General features: G+C 37.7%; 2 protein-coding genes across 5 annotated transcripts in view; one reads left to right on the top strand and one right to left on the bottom strand.

Annotated features, from left to right (window-relative positions):
- Window positions 1-18288, top strand: part of LOC118277102 (uncharacterized) — a 67233-nt gene that overhangs the window by 24961 nt on the left and 23984 nt on the right. For 2 of the 4 annotated variants that reach the window (XM_050696242.1, XM_050696244.1), the window contains 4 exons: window positions 14218-14390; window positions 15593-15781; window positions 16587-16754; window positions 18072-18222. In XM_050696242.1, the coding sequence (XP_050552199.1) occupies window positions 14218-14390; window positions 15593-15781; window positions 16587-16754; window positions 18072-18222 (681 nt within the window). The remainder of the gene's footprint in view (window positions 1-14217; window positions 14391-15592; window positions 15782-16586; window positions 16755-18071; window positions 18223-18288) is intronic. The other 2 variants (XM_050696243.1, XM_050696245.1) reach the window with 1 other exon arrangement.
- On the bottom strand, window positions 7040-8618 carry LOC126911105 (uncharacterized). The gene has a single exon (XM_050696266.1). The coding sequence runs from the start codon at window positions 8424-8426 to the stop codon at window positions 7182-7184; it is 1245 nt and encodes a 414-aa protein (XP_050552223.1). The 5' UTR covers window positions 8427-8618; the 3' UTR covers window positions 7040-7181.

Here is an 18288-nt window from a genome sequence, read left to right on the forward strand (position 1 = left end):
CGAACCCGAGACCCATTGCCCCGGCAGTTGCACAAACTCGTGTAGAATGTTTTCTACACCATTCGATCAGGCTATTAGTGCTATGATCAGGATGGTACTATCTTTGAATCTAAGGACATATTATATCTGAGCTAGCGACACGCCCCAGCTACGCATGGGTGCATTGGTGATATATTATGCCTGTATTATACATATAAACCTTCCTCTTGAATCACTCTACCTATTACAAAAAACCGCATCAAAATCCGTTGCGTAATTTTAAAGATTTAAGCATACAGACAAACAGACAAAAATAGCAACTTTGTTTTATACTATGTAGTGAAGAGTTGCTTTGAAATAGGATAGATGACTAATTTTTATTTTAATGTCCGTCTTGTAGATTATTTTAAAACATTAGACACGTATTTTTTATTTTACTTACGGAAACAAATACTTTCGAAGATATGTATATCGATTTGAAATATCGCGTGACGTCATGTTATACGTAGACATGACGCTGGTATTTGCTCCCACTCCTAAACTTTGATTCGTTTTATCTAAGTATTGTTATCTTATTTGACAAAATAAAAAATACGTGTCTAATATTTTTCATTACCTAACTGACGGACTAAATAGATTTTTAATTTTCATACCCCGTCATTATCCCTACACGATAAAATGTTTCGTAACACTAACATTAGAACTTAAGACGGGATATTTACCATGTTTATCTATTTTTATGAGTTTCCAATATTTCGGCACTGTTGATCCCGGATGAACTCTTTCATCCGTGATCATGGCGCTTGCAAAATAGATAATGATAAATATCCCATCTCAAGTTCTAATGTTAGTCTTAGTGACCATGTCAGTTTAAAAACTTATATTGTGTCGTAACACTCTCCTCTCTTTACACACTATTAGTGTACCTCTTTGCTTAGCCTCTTTATAATAACGCGTTCCAATAATGTTGTCTGGTTACCCATCCACGTATATTCCACAACAAACGCAGCTTGGCCCAAACGACTGACGCACCACAACTGTTGCTCACAACTCGAAGCTGTTTTGGTGACTGACAAAAATATTGATACGTTTTTGATCTTTTAGCCAACCAAACATTACCTTAAAAGAAAAACTATATTCTTGGGATGTTAATAAAATCTTTCTCTTAGCTTCACAAATCCAAAAATCTATCAAATTAGTACAGGTTTGATATATTTTCTTTGAAAAGAAGCTTTTTCTTCAGTCATCCGTTGCTTCAGTCATGCTTGCAACAGTACCGAAATATCGGAAACTCACAAAAACTAATAAACATGGTAAATATCCCGTTTTAAGTTCTAATGATATTGCTAGTGATCATATCAGTTTAAAAACATATATGTCTAAAGAAGCCTGAGAAATACAACCCGGGTCTTTTCAAGGTCAGAGTAAATAGGTAATTTCTAAGTCTGTGTGCTCCATCCTCAGCCACATCTTCGCTTCGCCGTCCTGGCAGTAAGCGGGTTGGATTTTTTTACGAAAAACGAGCAGACGTATCACCTGATGGTAAGCAATCGCCGCCGCCCATGAACACTTGAAACACCAGAGGCGTACAAGTGCATTCCCGGATTTTTGGGGGTTAGGAATTTAAGGGTTTTTGTTCGGGAATCGGGGATTGGGAAGATTGGAAAAGGGGGAATTGGGCCTCCGGTAACCTCACTCACACAACGAAACACAACACAAGCGTTGGTTGCCAAACGCAGACTTATCAACGTTAAAAAAAGCTTTTATCAAAATGCTTCTGTAGTCGCGAAATCTACCAACAGCTAGGTTATATTGCTCTGTACCAAAGCTTTCTCAATCATCCACGCGTACCATAAAATTGTAGGAACGAAGAGACGCAAATCAATTCACGCTACAAAATATCTTCGGTCGGAAAGCGCGCGTAAAACTAGGTCGGTACCGCGTCACTGTGACGTCATGCCGTGACGTCATGGCCCCTCCTCCTGCCACGCCTCGTACGTACTTGCGTAGCTACTGCTTGCTTGTGTGAGTTGTTCCGTGTCTGTGTGTGTAAGGAAGTGTTAGGGATTCTAGAAATTTCTATTTTTAAATCCTGAATTTGTTATGTGTTTGTTTACCTATAATGGTGATGCTTTTGTTCGAGCTTGGAGCTTTTCTTAGTGTTTGATACAATATTTCTTTTAATTCAATTAAATATTATGATCTTTACTACTTTCTTGAACTATTTTTCTAATCAAAAAGAGTTTTATTTAGACAGAAGCACAAAGAAGACTTTATGACAAAATGCCTCAATATCTTCAAATACTCTGAACAGCTGATGCGACTGCCAAACAAAAGCTCTTGAATACAATCACGTAGACAGCAAAATATCACTTGATTTTCCTACGTCCTAATAGTATCCTCGCATTCTATAATACATATATAACAATAAAGTTACCAACAAATTATAAAAATAAGAAAACTACTATTAAGCAAAAACAAAGAAATGTAAATTCTAAAGTTACTGGCACAAGCTTGACATTTGAATGCAGAACTGCGTAGACCCTTTTGCATCCCGATTAGAACTTCCTTTTTTAACGTTGAGTTATTTTAATCGTACATTGACGGTAGATAGAAAACATCTGTCTACACCTCTACTGGTCTCATGGATGTGATCTGACTACGGGACTACACAATCGCCGCGTCGTGTGTCGAAACTAGTCATTAATTTAGTAGTTATGTCTCACGAAATTTATAAGTAATAAAATTAAAATTCTGATAATTAAATGTACATAATGTAGTATTTTTGATAGTTTGAAACTAATTTAATACTACGTCGTTGCTCTTTTATTTTATTTGTTTTATGGTGTAGGCCGGTAAGCAATCGCCGCCGCTCATGGACACTCGAAACACCACGTTACAAGTGCGTTACCGGTCTTTTGGGAGTTAGAAATTGAAGGGTTGTTGGGGAATAGGGGATTGGGAAACTTGGGAAGGGTGGCAATTAGGCTTCCGGTAACCACACTCACACTACGCAAGCGTTATTTCACTTCGGTTTTCTATGAGGCCGCGGTATCACTCCGGTTGAACCGGCGCTTTCGTGCCGAAGCATGTCTCTCCCACACGTATAGAATATCCACAATTACGATGGAAGAACGAAACTATCAAAACAAAACTACTATAAATAAAGACTTAAAAACTGAAAATGACTGTAATTTCTTTACCTATACCTAATTCTTAAGATACTAACTGCCGTACTCAGAATCATTTAATGGTTACTTAACCCATTCATTAGCAATCGTTTTCGATACAAAATCGTTACTAAGGAATAGTTTAAGTAATCATTAAAGGTCTCTGAGTGCGGTAGTAAGGTCCATTTTGTAAGATGAAGGTTATACCAACAATCGGTATGACGTAGAAACGTCTGCCAATATTGCCGGCCCGTGCTAGTCCCGAGGTGAGGCAGTACAAACTTACAAACAGCTGATTTATTTCAATGTTTGTATAGAAAGTATAGATACACCGTAGTGTAGGGCGGATTGAAGATTCTAGTATTTTCTATCGATGTGGTAAACTTGTATAAATTGGGAATTCCTTTCATCCGATTTCATATCGATTATTAATTTTAGCCGAAAGTCATGTTAGATTATTTTGAGATTTACAGTATTATAAGTACTTAAGTATTTCTTTAAAATAGATGGAAAAAATATTGAATAAGAAAGAGAGGTCATTGATTTAATTTAAAGGTAAACCAACAGCTTTTGTATAAAGTACAGTAAATACATTGTAAATCTTTGGGCTTGTACGGTCGGTAATTACAGGTTAACCAACAATTTTGATAATAAGTGATAACTTAAGACTAAAAGCATAGATCATAGATCACATGTATAATTAAAATGACTCAGATGTTGAGGTAAAAACAAAAAATGGTCTTAAGAATAACAATCGGAAAAACTAAGTTAATCTAGGCTAATACATATAGGCAATAATAAAATAAAAAACAGTTCTAATTTTAAATATAGGGACTACCCGAACTAGGTTCTTTTAAACCTGTGTTTCAGGCTATCAAGGCTTAGAATATTTGTCGGATATCATTTTAATATCATTACCACATTACATAATTATTGAAGACTAAGCAAGGGCAAAGTGTCCTTATTTATTAAAATACACTATACTAGTTATTATATAATTTACTAAAATAAGCAATTTATTTTAACACTTCTAGCAATTTTTCCGTATCTGAGTAATTGAGGGACTGTAAATATTCTGTTAGTACTATATTACACTTATTTAAACTTACACTATAAATCTTTAGCAATCTGTTAATTTTGTTATATAAATATGGTCCTAGAAATAAATAGAATCTGTTAGTAAATACATGTTTCGTCCGAGTGTTAGTGCAAACTAAATCCTTTCTCCTATTGCCAGAAGGTACAGGGCTAAAACCAAGTTCAGCATGCTGGAGTAGTACTATATTCAAAATAAATAGCTGGCGTACTGTGAGTACTTTGCATTCCCTGTAAAGCTGGTGGGTGGGGAATCTGAATGGACGAAAGCTAGCAACCTTCAGGATTGCTCTTTGGGCACGTTCCAGGGGCAAGAGGATAGTTTTAGGAGCCCCACCCCAGGAGCTAATACAATAGGTAAGAATAGACTGACATAGGGCCATATACACCTGCCGAATTAAAGTGAAGTCTGCTATGTTACGCAAATTTTTAAAAACATATATTAATTTACGTACTCGAGTGCATAATAAGTCAATATGTTTCCGGAAGTTAAGCTGGGCGTCAATCGTAACACCTAAATATTTTATATGGTCAGTTGTTTGTAAAGTAGGGCAAGCGCATACTGTGTCAGCGGAGGTACTCACATGACAATTGTGTGCATAAATGTTTAGGTTAGTGGTAGAATTGTTAGTATTTCTTAAACTAAATAACATGTACTTGGTTTTATTTGGATTCAATGTCAGCAGGTTATTGTGAAGCCAATTAGACACTATATTGAAACCATTTTGGGCAAGTTCATAGACCTCATCTTTTGATTTGCCTGAGAACACAAGAGCTGTGTCATCAGCATATGACATAATGACACCATTTTCAAGTGACAAGCTGCTCAATTCATTTATATAAATTAAGAAAAGGGTAGGGCCCAGAATACTACCTTGAGGAATACCGAACCCACTGTTTTTTAGGTCAGAACTTTTGTTTTGACCAATTTTCACACACTGGTGACGATCACTGAGATAGTCAGAGAATAATTTTAATTGTGCTCCTCTTATACCCATTTTTTCCAGTTTGTGCAATAATAGGGAACAAGAAATGGTGTCAAATGCTTTCGCAAGGTCTAAGAAGATCCCAATAGTGACCATGCCATTATCTAGATTAGAACAGATGAGATTTGTTAATTTATGAACTGCTTGGTTTGTTGATCTTTTAGGCCTAAATCCGAATTGTTTATCTGATAGTAAGTTGTTCTTTTCAAGATACTTAATTAATCTAGTGTTTATAATTTTTTCCAAAATCTTTGAAAGGCCTGTTAATACTGCTATGGGTCGATAATTAGTGACATCGGTTTTGTCCCCAGCTTTAAAAACAGGGCTCACGACAGCTTTTTTAAGCAGATTCGGAAATATTCCTTTACTTAGGCATAAGTTAAAGATGTGTGTTAGAGGCGGTGCAATAAGGTGTTTGAATTTTTTTAGTACATTATTAGGGATGTTATCCCAACCAACAGCACAAACGTCTTTTAGTCCATCTATTATACATAAAACTTCCTGAACGTCTGTTTCTAATAATACGAAAGAGCCCAGAGAGTTATGTGCCACAGGCATACATTGAGTGATTGCATTTCTGGAAAAGGATTTCTCAGCTAAATTTTTGCCAACGTTAACAAAGTAGTTGTTTACTTTATTTGTTGCTTCAGATGGGTTCAAACAGATTGACAAAAGATCAAGCTGAGTGTCTGGTTTTGTTGGTCTGAAGGTATTGCTTTTTATAAATTTCCATATTAGTTTATTATTCTTTCCCGCTTTCTGAAGCTGTGCTCGGTCATATTGTATTTTTTGTTTTTTCAATAGAGTATTGCAAAAGTTTCTGTATCGTTTATAGGTAACTGAAAGTATTAGATTGTCTGGAGTTTGCTTCAACTTTTGATGAAGTTTGTCTCTATGGCGTATACAGCGGACAAGACCTGGGGTTATCCATGGTTTGATGTTACTATACTTTCTAGGTAATAATTTGCTTAATGTGTTTTTGCTGATGCGTGTTTGTAACGCCTCAATAAAATACTGCAACGAGGCATTAGGATCATTGGAATTAAAAACAGCGTCAAAATTGATGTCACGCATGTCGTTTTCAAGACTCTTCATATTTAGTTTTTCAAAGTTACGCAAACAGTTTTTTCTAGATGGAGATATTTGTAGAGTTAATAATATAGCCTGATGATCCGTGAGCGAAGAATTAGTAATAAATGTTTTAGATGGTGATTTTGTCTTAATAATGATATGATCTAAGCATGAACCACTCTGGTGAGTGGGATGATTATGTGCTGGCAAAAGTCCATGAAATGTGCAGATGTTCAGGTAGTTATGTGCTTGGGTTTCGGTTTTCCCAGAGGCTATATTAATATTAATGTCACCTAATAGTATAATATTTTTATGACAAGATATTTTACTTAATGTAGTACTAAGCGAGTCTAGAAATAGGTCCATGTTTTGAGATGGAGGCCTATAAATAGCCATAACTACAATGTCGGGGTTAATTTTAATTAATAGGCAATTACAGCCTGGAAATAAAGGTTCTTCTACTGTTACTTCTAAGGTATGTTTAATGTAAGCAACTAGGCCATCGTTTTGGTTAGTATTTAAGTTAGTTTTATATAGCGTATAACCGTCAAGCGATGGCAAATTGTCTGCTTGTTTAGATAACCAGCATTCTGTTAGCACAATAATATCACAGCATAAGTCGAGATTCTGTAATAGCAATTGAAAACCGGTAAAATTGCGATTTATACTGCGAATATTTTGGGTTAGTAAGGTAATCGTTTTGTTATCGGCCGTAAAAAAGTTCTTGCACTGCTCAACGTTACAAACTATGACTTCAGATACGGAAAAATTGTCAATGTCACTGATTAATTGCTCTGACATAAAGTTAGAAACTATAGAAATAAATAAAGATAAAACCCTACTGTATATGTGCTACTTAATAAATATATAATTGGCGCTCTTAGGCGCCTTCATAATCAATTGAATTAATGTAATTGTCTTCAGCATACTTGCGTGCCGGGCAGTTCATATCACCAGTGGGATGATCACACTTGCGCTGAAAGCGTTTGCAGGTCGCACAATTGGGTGGAGACGATTTGTTGGGACACTCTTTAAAAGCATGACCCATCTCACCGCAGAGGTTGCATGTGGGTCTGGTTTCGCGGCAATACTTGGCTGCATGTCCAAACTGTTGGCAGTTGAAGCATCTGGTTACAATTGTAAAATCCCTTACTGGGCATGACGTCCAATTTATAAAAATGCGGCCTTGAATTATCAGCATTTTTCTAATGCTTGCAGGTACCTCTAGGATATAATTACAGGTAGGCCGATCTTTCTTCCCTGATTTGTGGCTGACTTTTATCTCTTCTAAAAAGGACTCACGCGAGGTATTGGCCAGCTTTTCGGATAGGTTTTGTTCGAATATACAGTCCAATACTTCTTTTTCCGTAAGAGCAACCGGGACACCAATGACTGCTATTCTAGGACGGCGTTTGGAAGGCTCTTCGACTTTGAGGCCTGAAGAAACGAGTTTTTCGGAAGCTTTTAGTTTCTCAATATCTCCTTTGCTATCCGCACTTATGATTACGCCTCCATTCCTAATTTTTTTCATGCCACGGACTCGCAATTTTAATTCTTCAGGCGAGATTATTTTTTGTACTAGAGTCTTTGTGTCGTCACTGGACTGCGTCTTATCTGCAGGGTATATGGCTATAGATTGTAAATTAGCTGGGCGTACTAAATTTTCTCCTTTTTTCACCACATTGGCATAGGAAATACTACCAGTATTCCGCTCCGTTTCAACTGCCTTTTTTATTTCTTTAATTGAGTCTGCAATGTCCTGCCGACCCTGAAGATGCTGAATGGTTACATGTGCTTGGAGGGTTTTTTGCTTTAGGGACTGGTACTGTACCGCCAGTTGCGATGTACCATGCGAGACCTTACGGCAAAGGTTAGTGACGCGTAACTTCTGGTCATTATTCATTTTTCCCTCCGACACGATAGTGCAAACTTCCGATAATATTGTTTCTATGGCACCCATCCATTTCTGTATTTCTGGCGTAGAAATAAATTCAACTTCAGGCTCTGAGGACGCTGGCGGCTCTTGGTCTCTTGGTTGATGTTGTTCTGAAGGTGAGGGCGTTGGGGGTGGGCTACGTCTTAGCAATTGGCTACGCCCGAAAGGGCTTAAACCCGGGTTTGACATATTAACACAGAATAGTCTAATAGTTTTAGTTCATCTTGTACCAAACAATGATGACTCACTTAAAACAATGCGACACACTTTACTCAATATTACAACTCCGCAGAATTATTGATAGGAAAGTATAATAATTAATTAAAATGTTTCATTTTACTCAGCACAAAAAACACGACCGCTTAGTATCGAGTCTAATGAATAGTGAATAGAGATTTATTAATTAAACCGTTGCTGAACAATCCTCAAGTGAAAGGAACCACCGACAACGTATTTATTTAAGAGGAAAATATAATCATCCCCAGAATTCACCCTTAACATATCCCGCTAACGACCAACTAGATCAACAAAACAGTTAACAATTTCACACTCCTCGTTCGTACGTACCGTGAAAATATCGAACAAAAATTTTCACTTACACACACAAAACATCGACCCTTAAAAGTTGCCACTAAAAAAAGACACGCAGCAACGCGGAGTTTAGGGAAAACTTTTAATTAAAAAACTGGCATATGTTGGCAACATTTTCGAATAATATCGCTTCGGAAGCATTTTAACAAGACGTGTTTTGGAATACTCCCCTATTTGAAGTGCACCCCTAAATATTAACAAGGTAAACCGTTCTCCCTCGGTTTACGTTCCAGCCGTTTTTCACCCCCTCCCCTACCCCTGAAGGGTGGGTCGCCCCTAAGATCGAATTATGGTAGTACTTGTGTGCTTTAATTATTTATATCGTGTTTTCGTAAGTGAATTAAGTGTTTAAATAGAACCTGGAGTATTGTTGTTTGTGTGTAAACTAGCTTGTTGGTTTTGTAGAGGAATTCGTAATTTTTTTGTTGTTGCTAATCATTAGTCAGTGATATGTAGTTTTAAGAACTTTAATTTTGCCTTTTTTCATAGCATTTTAGCATCACCATTATCATCTGAGGCTATACTTTTTACTGTATCATTTAATCATTTCATTTTTTAGTTTGAATCCTATAATGAGGCTGACGTTTTTCGATGACGTCTCAGGTTTTATTGGGTCATTTTCAAATTTTCAAAAATTTCTCAGTAGTAGCATGGAGTCTGGGATTGTGACCATTATATGGCAATAGGCTCACCCTCTATTGTACGGGACTTACAACACAAATGGTGAAGAGTGGGTGTACGTTGTACAGTGGTATGGCAGAGGCTCACATTACGGCACGTATGTGTAATGTGCGCCTCTGCCTACCCCTTCGAGGATAAAAGGCGTGACAATACAACGATACGACGACGACAAATGTGCAAATGTGTTCGTTATCAAACACCAAAGTTTCATTACCGATATTACAAGTCTCACCAACATACACCTATGATATACCTAACTACATACTGTTCAAAATATCCACCCGGGTGAAGTCACGGGCGAAGCTATGTATACCTATAAATAAACATGTCAATCGCTGAATATGTTGCTAAGCACAAAATCCGATAACGGCTTTATCAATTTTGTCAACTTTTTTCCGTTAATGGCGGATGAATATGGCCATTTAATGGGTCGCGTGTTGACGGCGCGGAGTAGAAGACTTGTATCACTACGTTTACTCTACCCGTGGGTGCCTTAAGAGCTGATTAAGGAACTGCATGTTTACCAGGATGTAACATGATAACTTTAAGTGTGGGAGAGTTATACTTAGACAAGAATGGGCCGGCTCGACTGGAGTGATACCACGGCCTCACAGACAACCCACGTATAACAACGATTCTTTTGTTGTGTAAGTGAGATTAAGGCTCAATAACCTCCCTTCCAAATCTTTGCAATCCCCAATTCCCCAACAACAACCCTTAAATTCCTAAAACTCAAAACCGGCAACGGTTGCGGCGATTGCTTACCATCAGTTTATTCGTCTGCTCGTTTACCTGCGTGTTTCATAAAAAAAACTCAACAGTAAATAGCTGCTGTAATAAGTACTACATTTCGACTGAATATACCCAAAATATAAGCCAGTTATTTTATTTACAAAATGGAAGATCCACTCGGAAGAGTCGGAAGCTTTCCGCCCACCGGCTTGGAATAAGCCATCCCTTTTCTGAAGGCGACAATGATTAGCAGCTTATGATATTTTGTGGATGAAACATAGTAGAATGGGTGGTATTGATAACCCTTCTAGGGGTTTTTGAAGGTATCTATCATAAGCTTTGCTGTCTTTCCTGATTCCTAGCAAAAGTTATTGTTAAAGGTTATATGAGGTTCGCCAATTTTTATTTCTGACTTTATTCCAAGTCGCTTATTTCGCTCTCCGATTTTCTCCTTTATATTATAATTCTACAATTAGTACTTTTAAAAACTAAATAGTATTCATTTGGTATTTAAAAAAATCAGTAGTTGCACAGATTCTTGATTGTGCCTGTTATATGGCAATATACTCACTTTCTTTTAAGAGGGAATCAGAATATAACTAATGAAAAATTGGCGTTATATTGTATACAATAAATCCGAGTAAATGCTGCTCTGCTTACGCCTTCGGGGATTAGAAGGAAGACGATATATTATGAAAATTTCAAGTGTGGGAGAGCCATGCTTCGGCACGAATGGGCCGGCTCGACCGGAGTAATACCACGGCCTCACAGAAAACCGACGTGAAACAACGCTTGCGTTGTGTTTCGTTGTGTGAGTGAGGTTACCGGAGGCCCAATTCCCCCTTCCCAATCTTCCCCATCCCCATTCCCGAACAACAAGCCTTAAATTCCTGACTCCCAAAAAGCCGGTAACGCACTTGTAAAGCCTCTGGTGTTTCAAGTGTCCATGGGCGGCGGCGATTGCTTACCATCAGGTAATACGTCTGCTCGATTACCGGCATGTCTCATAAAAAAAAAAAAAAAAAAATATATGTAACTTATAAATCTTGTAATAAGTATGTAATCTGATATCGCCCAGTGGCTTTTCGCCCACAGGAATCCTGTGGACAAAAACAATGTCCACATTATTTACAAACAAACGAACAAACAAACAATTATCTGGAAATATATTTTTGCTGCAACTGTATACTTTGAAGCCTCTGGCTAAACCTCCATATTTACAGAAAACACCCAATCAAGATAGACTATTATAAATTGATCTCTCACTACCATATCTCAAACCTATTATTAGAGGTCAATATATATTGGAAAGTATACCTCTACATGCCTTTCAAAAGAAATTGTGATAACCATTATAAATTAACCTCCCATTACAATATTTTGTATTTTATATACAATTTTATATATTTATATAAAGACTGCCTCGTTAATCGACTGGTCGCAAGTGCGACTGCCGGACAAGGGGTCTCGGGTTCGATTCCTGGGTCGGGCAAAGTATTACTGGGCGTTTTTCAAAAATTTCTCAGTAGTAGCGCGGAGTCTGGAATTATGCCCAGTATATGGCAACAGGCTCACCCCCTATTACATGGGACTTATAACACAAATGGTGAAAAGTGGGTGCACATTGTATAGCGGCATTAAGTGCCGTAATATGCACCTCTGCCTACCCCTTCGGGGATAAAAGGCGTGACGTTACTTTTTTTATCTTAGTTGGTAAGCCTTAATCACTACATAGTATAAAACAAAGTCGCTATTTTTGTCTGTTTGTCTGTATGCTTAAATCTTTAAAATTACGCAACGGATTTTGATGCGGTTTTTTGTAATAGGTAGAGTGATTCAAGAGGAAGGTTTATATGTATAATACAGGCATAATATATCACCAATGCACCCATGCGAAGCTGGGGCGGATCGCTAGTAAATAAATAAATAAATCTGTCTTTGTAGTTAGAGCTCAAGATAAACTGGTGATTATATCTTTATTTGTTGTACGTAGAAAGTAGTGGAATGTTTTCTTACTTCTTTTTTCTTTTAATTGGTAATAATAACGATGTTTGTTGACGTCACTAGTAATGTGATATGTTAGACGATGTTTTTGTTTTTCTTGGACATTCTGTATTTTCTCTTCTTTTTTTGTTTGTAAATATGAAAGAGAAAACATGACTTTTTTGTCTTAATGGTATAAGAAATATCTAGTAGTGTTGTTGTTCGATAAAAATGTTAGTTTGTTCGGATAAATATTTTGCCAATTTTTGTTAAGATAAACCGAGTTTTTTGCTATATATCAGAATGAGAAACAAGCTCTTCACTATCAGTAAAATGTGGGAATTCTAAAAGACACAATAATAACTTTTAAATATAAATTTTCGTACCCCGTCATCATCCCTATTGAGGTAGAGGATTCTCTACCCACACGCTTACGAAATAAGACATAATGTTAAGTAACAATAATAAACTACAACTTCTCCAATACACATTTATTACAATTTTAACCCATAAATACGATTGTAATCTTAACCCCTAATCTACATACTACGACCTTGCTACGCGGCTACGACGCTACGATGCTACGGCGCTACGAATTTCGTAGTAGCGTAGCTTCCTGTCAACACAGACTTTTATGATGCTATAAAGGTGATATTACGTTGATAAGCAACTACTGAACAAGTATACATGTTATGTATAAATCAATGTATGAGCTTAAGCATAAGTTAAGTGTGGGAGAGCCATGCTTCGGCACGAATGGGCCGGCTCGACCGGAGTGATACCACGGCCTCACAGGAAACCGACGTGAAACAACGCTTGTGTTATGTTTCGATGTGTGAGTGAGGTTACCGGAGGCCCAATTACCCACCCTTCCCAATCTTCCCAATCCCCGATTCTCCAACAACCCTTAAATTCCTAACCCTCAAAAGGCCGGCAATGCAATTGTAACTCCTCTGGTGTTTCGGGTGTCCATGGGCGGCGACGATTGCTTACCATCAGTTTATCCGTATTAAAATTCAGATTCGCGAAATCTTTCATATTGCTACGCTGCTACGTGGCTACGGAGCTACGAGATTCGTAGTACTTCGTAGCTACTTGTCGTAGCGATAGTTTTAAGTTATAATTTTGAAATTAACTTTAGATGGTACACTTTTTATGTTGTTTTTGGCAAATAATTCATTATTACTAGTTTATTTCAGTAGTTTGCTGAAATAGGGTAGGCAGAAATGGCTTGTTTTTAAAAGACTTTTGACGATTTCACATCAATGCTAGGTTTTAATCAAATTATGCTACAAGTAACGGTAGTTGTCTTAAAAGTTGGAGCTTTTAAAGTAGTTATGTAAACAAAATATATAGAGTACATAATAGTTATTATTATGTAGTTAATATACAGTTAAAATCATCATTCATGAGCTTCTTTCGAAGCGACCAAACACGACATCTTGTGAGCTTTTACATAATTTTCGAGATTTTGTTAAGATCTCTGTTAATGGTCACATACTTTATATATATTATACATAGGATTATTTTTAATATCAACTGACATGTATCAAGCTACCGGGTACTATGCCTTACCGGGTCCATACTGGTTTTATTATATTGTTTTCACTTTATAAGATACCACCTGTATAACACATGGAATGCAAATAAAGAATTGAATTGAGTAAGCTCAAAACATTTGAAATAGAAATAGACAAATTCGCGGGTTCGATTCCCGTGTCGAAAAAAATATTACCAAGCTAAATTAATTATTATGTTATCCGCTTACTCACGTACTGTTTTGACGAGGAACTCGACTAGTTTCAAGCCATGCTAGAGGCTCATATTCATGAGCAGCATTCCGCGACACACGACGTGAGTAAGCCGATAACATAATAATTAATTTAGTATGTCTCACGAAAGTTACAATAAAATATTACCAAGTTACTTTTTCAACCCTAAAATCTGCTTCTCACCTCATCCACATCACGTCACCAATGTAACTTCTCATCAGGTCAAACTGCTGCTCGCGCAGGTCACCGTCGTACCGCGTCACGAAGCCGTCCATCGACGCGAGCGCAGACCCTCAGGCTGCGCCGGCGCACCACCTGCTCGAGCCCTCCTCCTCCATGAAGGAGAACCGGCCTCAGCTCAAGGGACCCCGGCCAATCGGATCTAGTGTTTCAGGTGAGGTTTTTTACGTACTTATTTTATGCTAACTAGCAAACCTGGCGAACTCCGTTTTGCTACCAATAATTTTCCGTTATCCTGCTTTTCGCTTGAATTTTTCCTGAATTTTCTTTGCTATACACCTCACGGAGCCTCATGCCACGATAGGACTCGTCTCGTAAGTTAAGTGGAAAAACAATCAAATGGTTTTGGAAGTGTGAACTATGAATATTATGACTGCCGGACTAGGGGTCTCGGGTTCGATTCCCGGATTGCTCAAAGTATTACTGGACTTTAGTCTTAGACTTTAGACTTTACTTTAGGAGCACGGAGTCAAGAATTGTGCCCAGTATATGGCAATAGGCTCACCCCCTATTACATGGGACTATAAGGCCCATGTGTGTGTTATAACACAAATGGTGAAAAATGGGTGTACATTGTATAGCGGTATTACGTGTCGTAATGAGCACCTCTGCCTACCCCTTCGGGGATAAAAAGGCGTGACTTTGTTTTGTTTTTAGAAAAATACACAAGTAACAACATGAAACCTAATCAATAACTGTTCCCTTGAATATAAAACATTAAAATAATTAATTAATAACATCACACAATGTCCAATTACAATAAGTAAGTCGACTTTCATACATTTGAATATTTTTGTAAAACATAGATAACAAATGTACTGAAGCGCACATCATACTACTCTATCTAGCAAATTTTGTTGATACATTTTCAACTTTATTCCTTTTATGATTAGGTCGTAATTCTAGTAGATGGAAGGGTAGCTTGAAGTGCTGTTTATTGTTATTTCGTTTTTTTTTTAATATGTGTAATAGCAACGAACAATTGTTCGCTGTTTCCATTACGTTAATGAAAATGCTATGTAAAGTATGGATATTTTTAATGTTACTTTGTAGAGCAATAAATAAAGTTTATTATGGAAATTGGAAATGGAATGTGTGTAGTATTCCCAAGTTTAAAAGTTCGGGTTTTAATGTAGAGTCCAGAAAAGCCACTACACATAATTATACCTTTGACACATCATTGTACAATTTTTATTTAACATTTTTTTTTTAACCCTAGGATTTTCTCCAGTGCCAAGGGTATACATTGTATAGCGGCATTACGTGCCATAATGTGCACCTCTACCTAACCCTTCGGGGATAAAATCTTGACGTTTCATATAAAAAAACCTTACACCAACTTTCTTCACATTCCAGACTCGATCTCCCTCTCGTCCCCGGTAGCATGTACCTCCCCGCGGGAGGACGTGCTGGGCCCTCCGATGCCCAGCAACGTGTGCGCGCTGCCCGAGGAGCACCGCTGCTGCCTGCTCGGCAAGGTGCCCGGGCTCAGGGCGCGCCGGCGGAAAGCTATGCTCATATACGTATGTGCTGCTGATTCTCAAGGTAAGCATAAACAAATGTAGGTTTATAAGTTTTTAAACTGACATGGTCACTAACACTATTATTAGAACTTATGATGGGATATTTACCATGTTTATTGTACTGTTGCAAGCGCCATGATCACGGATTGTCAGTGCCGAAATATCGGAAACTCACCAAAGTGAATAAACATGGTAAATATCCCGTCATAAGTTCTAATAAAAATGTAGTTTTTTTATGAATTGAGAAGCATTTTGGAACGAGCACCTAGCTTCACTGACATACAGACTGACGGACAATTCAATTTGACGTTTGAATAGTGCCTAATTAAGGATTAATTGAAATAAATGCTTTGACTTGAACAACTTGAATAAGATATTTACGCTGTAAACTTTTCGAGCATGCTCGATTAGTTTCGATTCACACTGAGACCCATAGGGGCTATGCATAAGTTAGCAACTGCTAATGCATGGATAAAAGGAACTGATGAAGAAGCGTTTTAGAAGAATCTTTTCAAAGTCAGAGTAAATAGGTACAATCTAAGTCTGTGTGCTCTAACTTTGGCCACATCTTCGCTTCGCCGTCCTGGCCATAAGCGGGTTGGTGGCCAAACGAAGACTTATAAATGCTAAAAAAAGAATTAAATGGATTACCATTGAGTTAGAAGTTCCTCACAGACAAGTTTGCAATAATATTTAGACTTGTCAGGCAGGTTGAAGGCAGACAAACCTTGGCTAGTGACGAAAAGTGTGTGTTGCATTTAATATGTCCATTAAACACACACCTCTCATGCATCATTAAATATTTATTTTATTGAAATAATTTCCAGACTGTTGTGCGGAGAAGGGCGCGCTGCAGTGCGGCGCGGCGGCGCGGCTGCGCGTGCGCGCGCGGCGCCGCGGCTGGCGCGTGCACGTGGCCGACCTGCACTGGCGCTCCCCGCTCGAACAGCAGCGCGACCACCGCTTCCCCGTGCTGTGCATTGCTGAGCTGGCTCGTACGTACACAACTTTTTATAATAATAATAATCATTTCTGGAGTTTCTGTCTCTGGAGCCCTAACCACCGGTAGCTTGGACCATGTTCCCGCTACTGGTCGGCTCCTATTTTTATATTTTTAAATATTATTTTATATTATGTGTTTTAAATATTATTTAAAAATGTAAATTTAGAGAATTTTAAATAAATATAGTGAAGAAATAATCATTTAATTCAGGCTTTTCACCCATAAAAATTACAGTAATAATCACAATAAAATAAGAGAAATAAAATAAAAACAAAAATCAAAATAAATCAAATAAAATTAATTAACATTTTCAAATTCCAATTAATATACTATTTTTAGATTAGTCAGCAGGTGAACCCTACAACAATGGACTTTTAGATAAGATAGGTAGGGTCAAAAAGCTGACACGAATTATATCCTAATTGTAAGGTCGTTTTTTCTGTTTCCACTGATACTAAGCTATGTAACGGTGCGAGAAAGATGTGCTACCGCAAAATCGCTGCACGTTGAAGATGCGCAGCTCGAGTATACGACGTAACGATAGTATGGAAACCATCCATATCACATTTCTATAACATGTAACACGCATCTTTCCATATAAAAAACTTAGCTTAGCTGAGTCCGTTTCCACCAGTGTTAAACTATGTGTACCAATGAATATGATTGGTAAAAGCCAAACGCACGCATCCACAGCAACGTTGAATATCACATCTCTGGTGAAAAAACACCCTAAGACTTGTCTGTCAATTTTATCAGTCACTTAGAAACAGAAAAGTTACAATAAAATCATATATTTAGAATGTCCGTACAGTATTGATCTCTTAATAGGACTTATTCTTCGGATATATGTATCTGATTCTATCCTCATAGATCATGAGACCATTTCACTATCTTCTATATACAACGTGTAACAAAAAGGGGGTATATATATCAAGTGCACGGTTTCTAGATAACATAACAAAGAATACGGGAAGAGTTTTTTAAACTTATGTTTTCATGGTACCAAGTTATGAATTTATCCAATCGCGCCGGCGCGCGAATCAAAATTAGGTAGACAGGTACTAGGCGATAAGATTGACAGAAGAAATGTTCCGTAATATTAGTGAGCGACCCCTGTAGTGTTGTGACACGTTTGTATGATTTGAAATCAAGAACTATGCGATACCAAGTATTTGGTACCATTTTTTTTAAACATATTTTAAGCTGAAACTTTGTGTAGAGATTCTATTCAACCTGTATTCATCAGTGCTTCTTGATGCATATGGGTATTTTGTTACACGTTGTATAATCTCCCATTCCAATGTTCCAGGTCAATCGGAGCTGGGTGCGGTGGTGCCGGTGTTGTTCCTCAACTCGGGGCTGGGGACTCCGCTGCTGCCCCACACGCTCGAGTGCGCGGACTTCAAGGCGGCGCTCGAGACCGCTGAGGACGAGAGCGATAAGGCGCTCTTGAATAAATGGTGGGTTATTCTGACTTTGTAGAGAGTAACTATTTGCTTTAAGTATAGTCGATGTAGAAATGATAC

This window comes from Spodoptera frugiperda, chromosome 10, assembly GCF_023101765.2.
Source record: "Spodoptera frugiperda isolate SF20-4 chromosome 10, AGI-APGP_CSIRO_Sfru_2.0, whole genome shotgun sequence".
Taxonomy (NCBI): Eukaryota; Metazoa; Arthropoda; class Insecta; order Lepidoptera; family Noctuidae; genus Spodoptera; species Spodoptera frugiperda.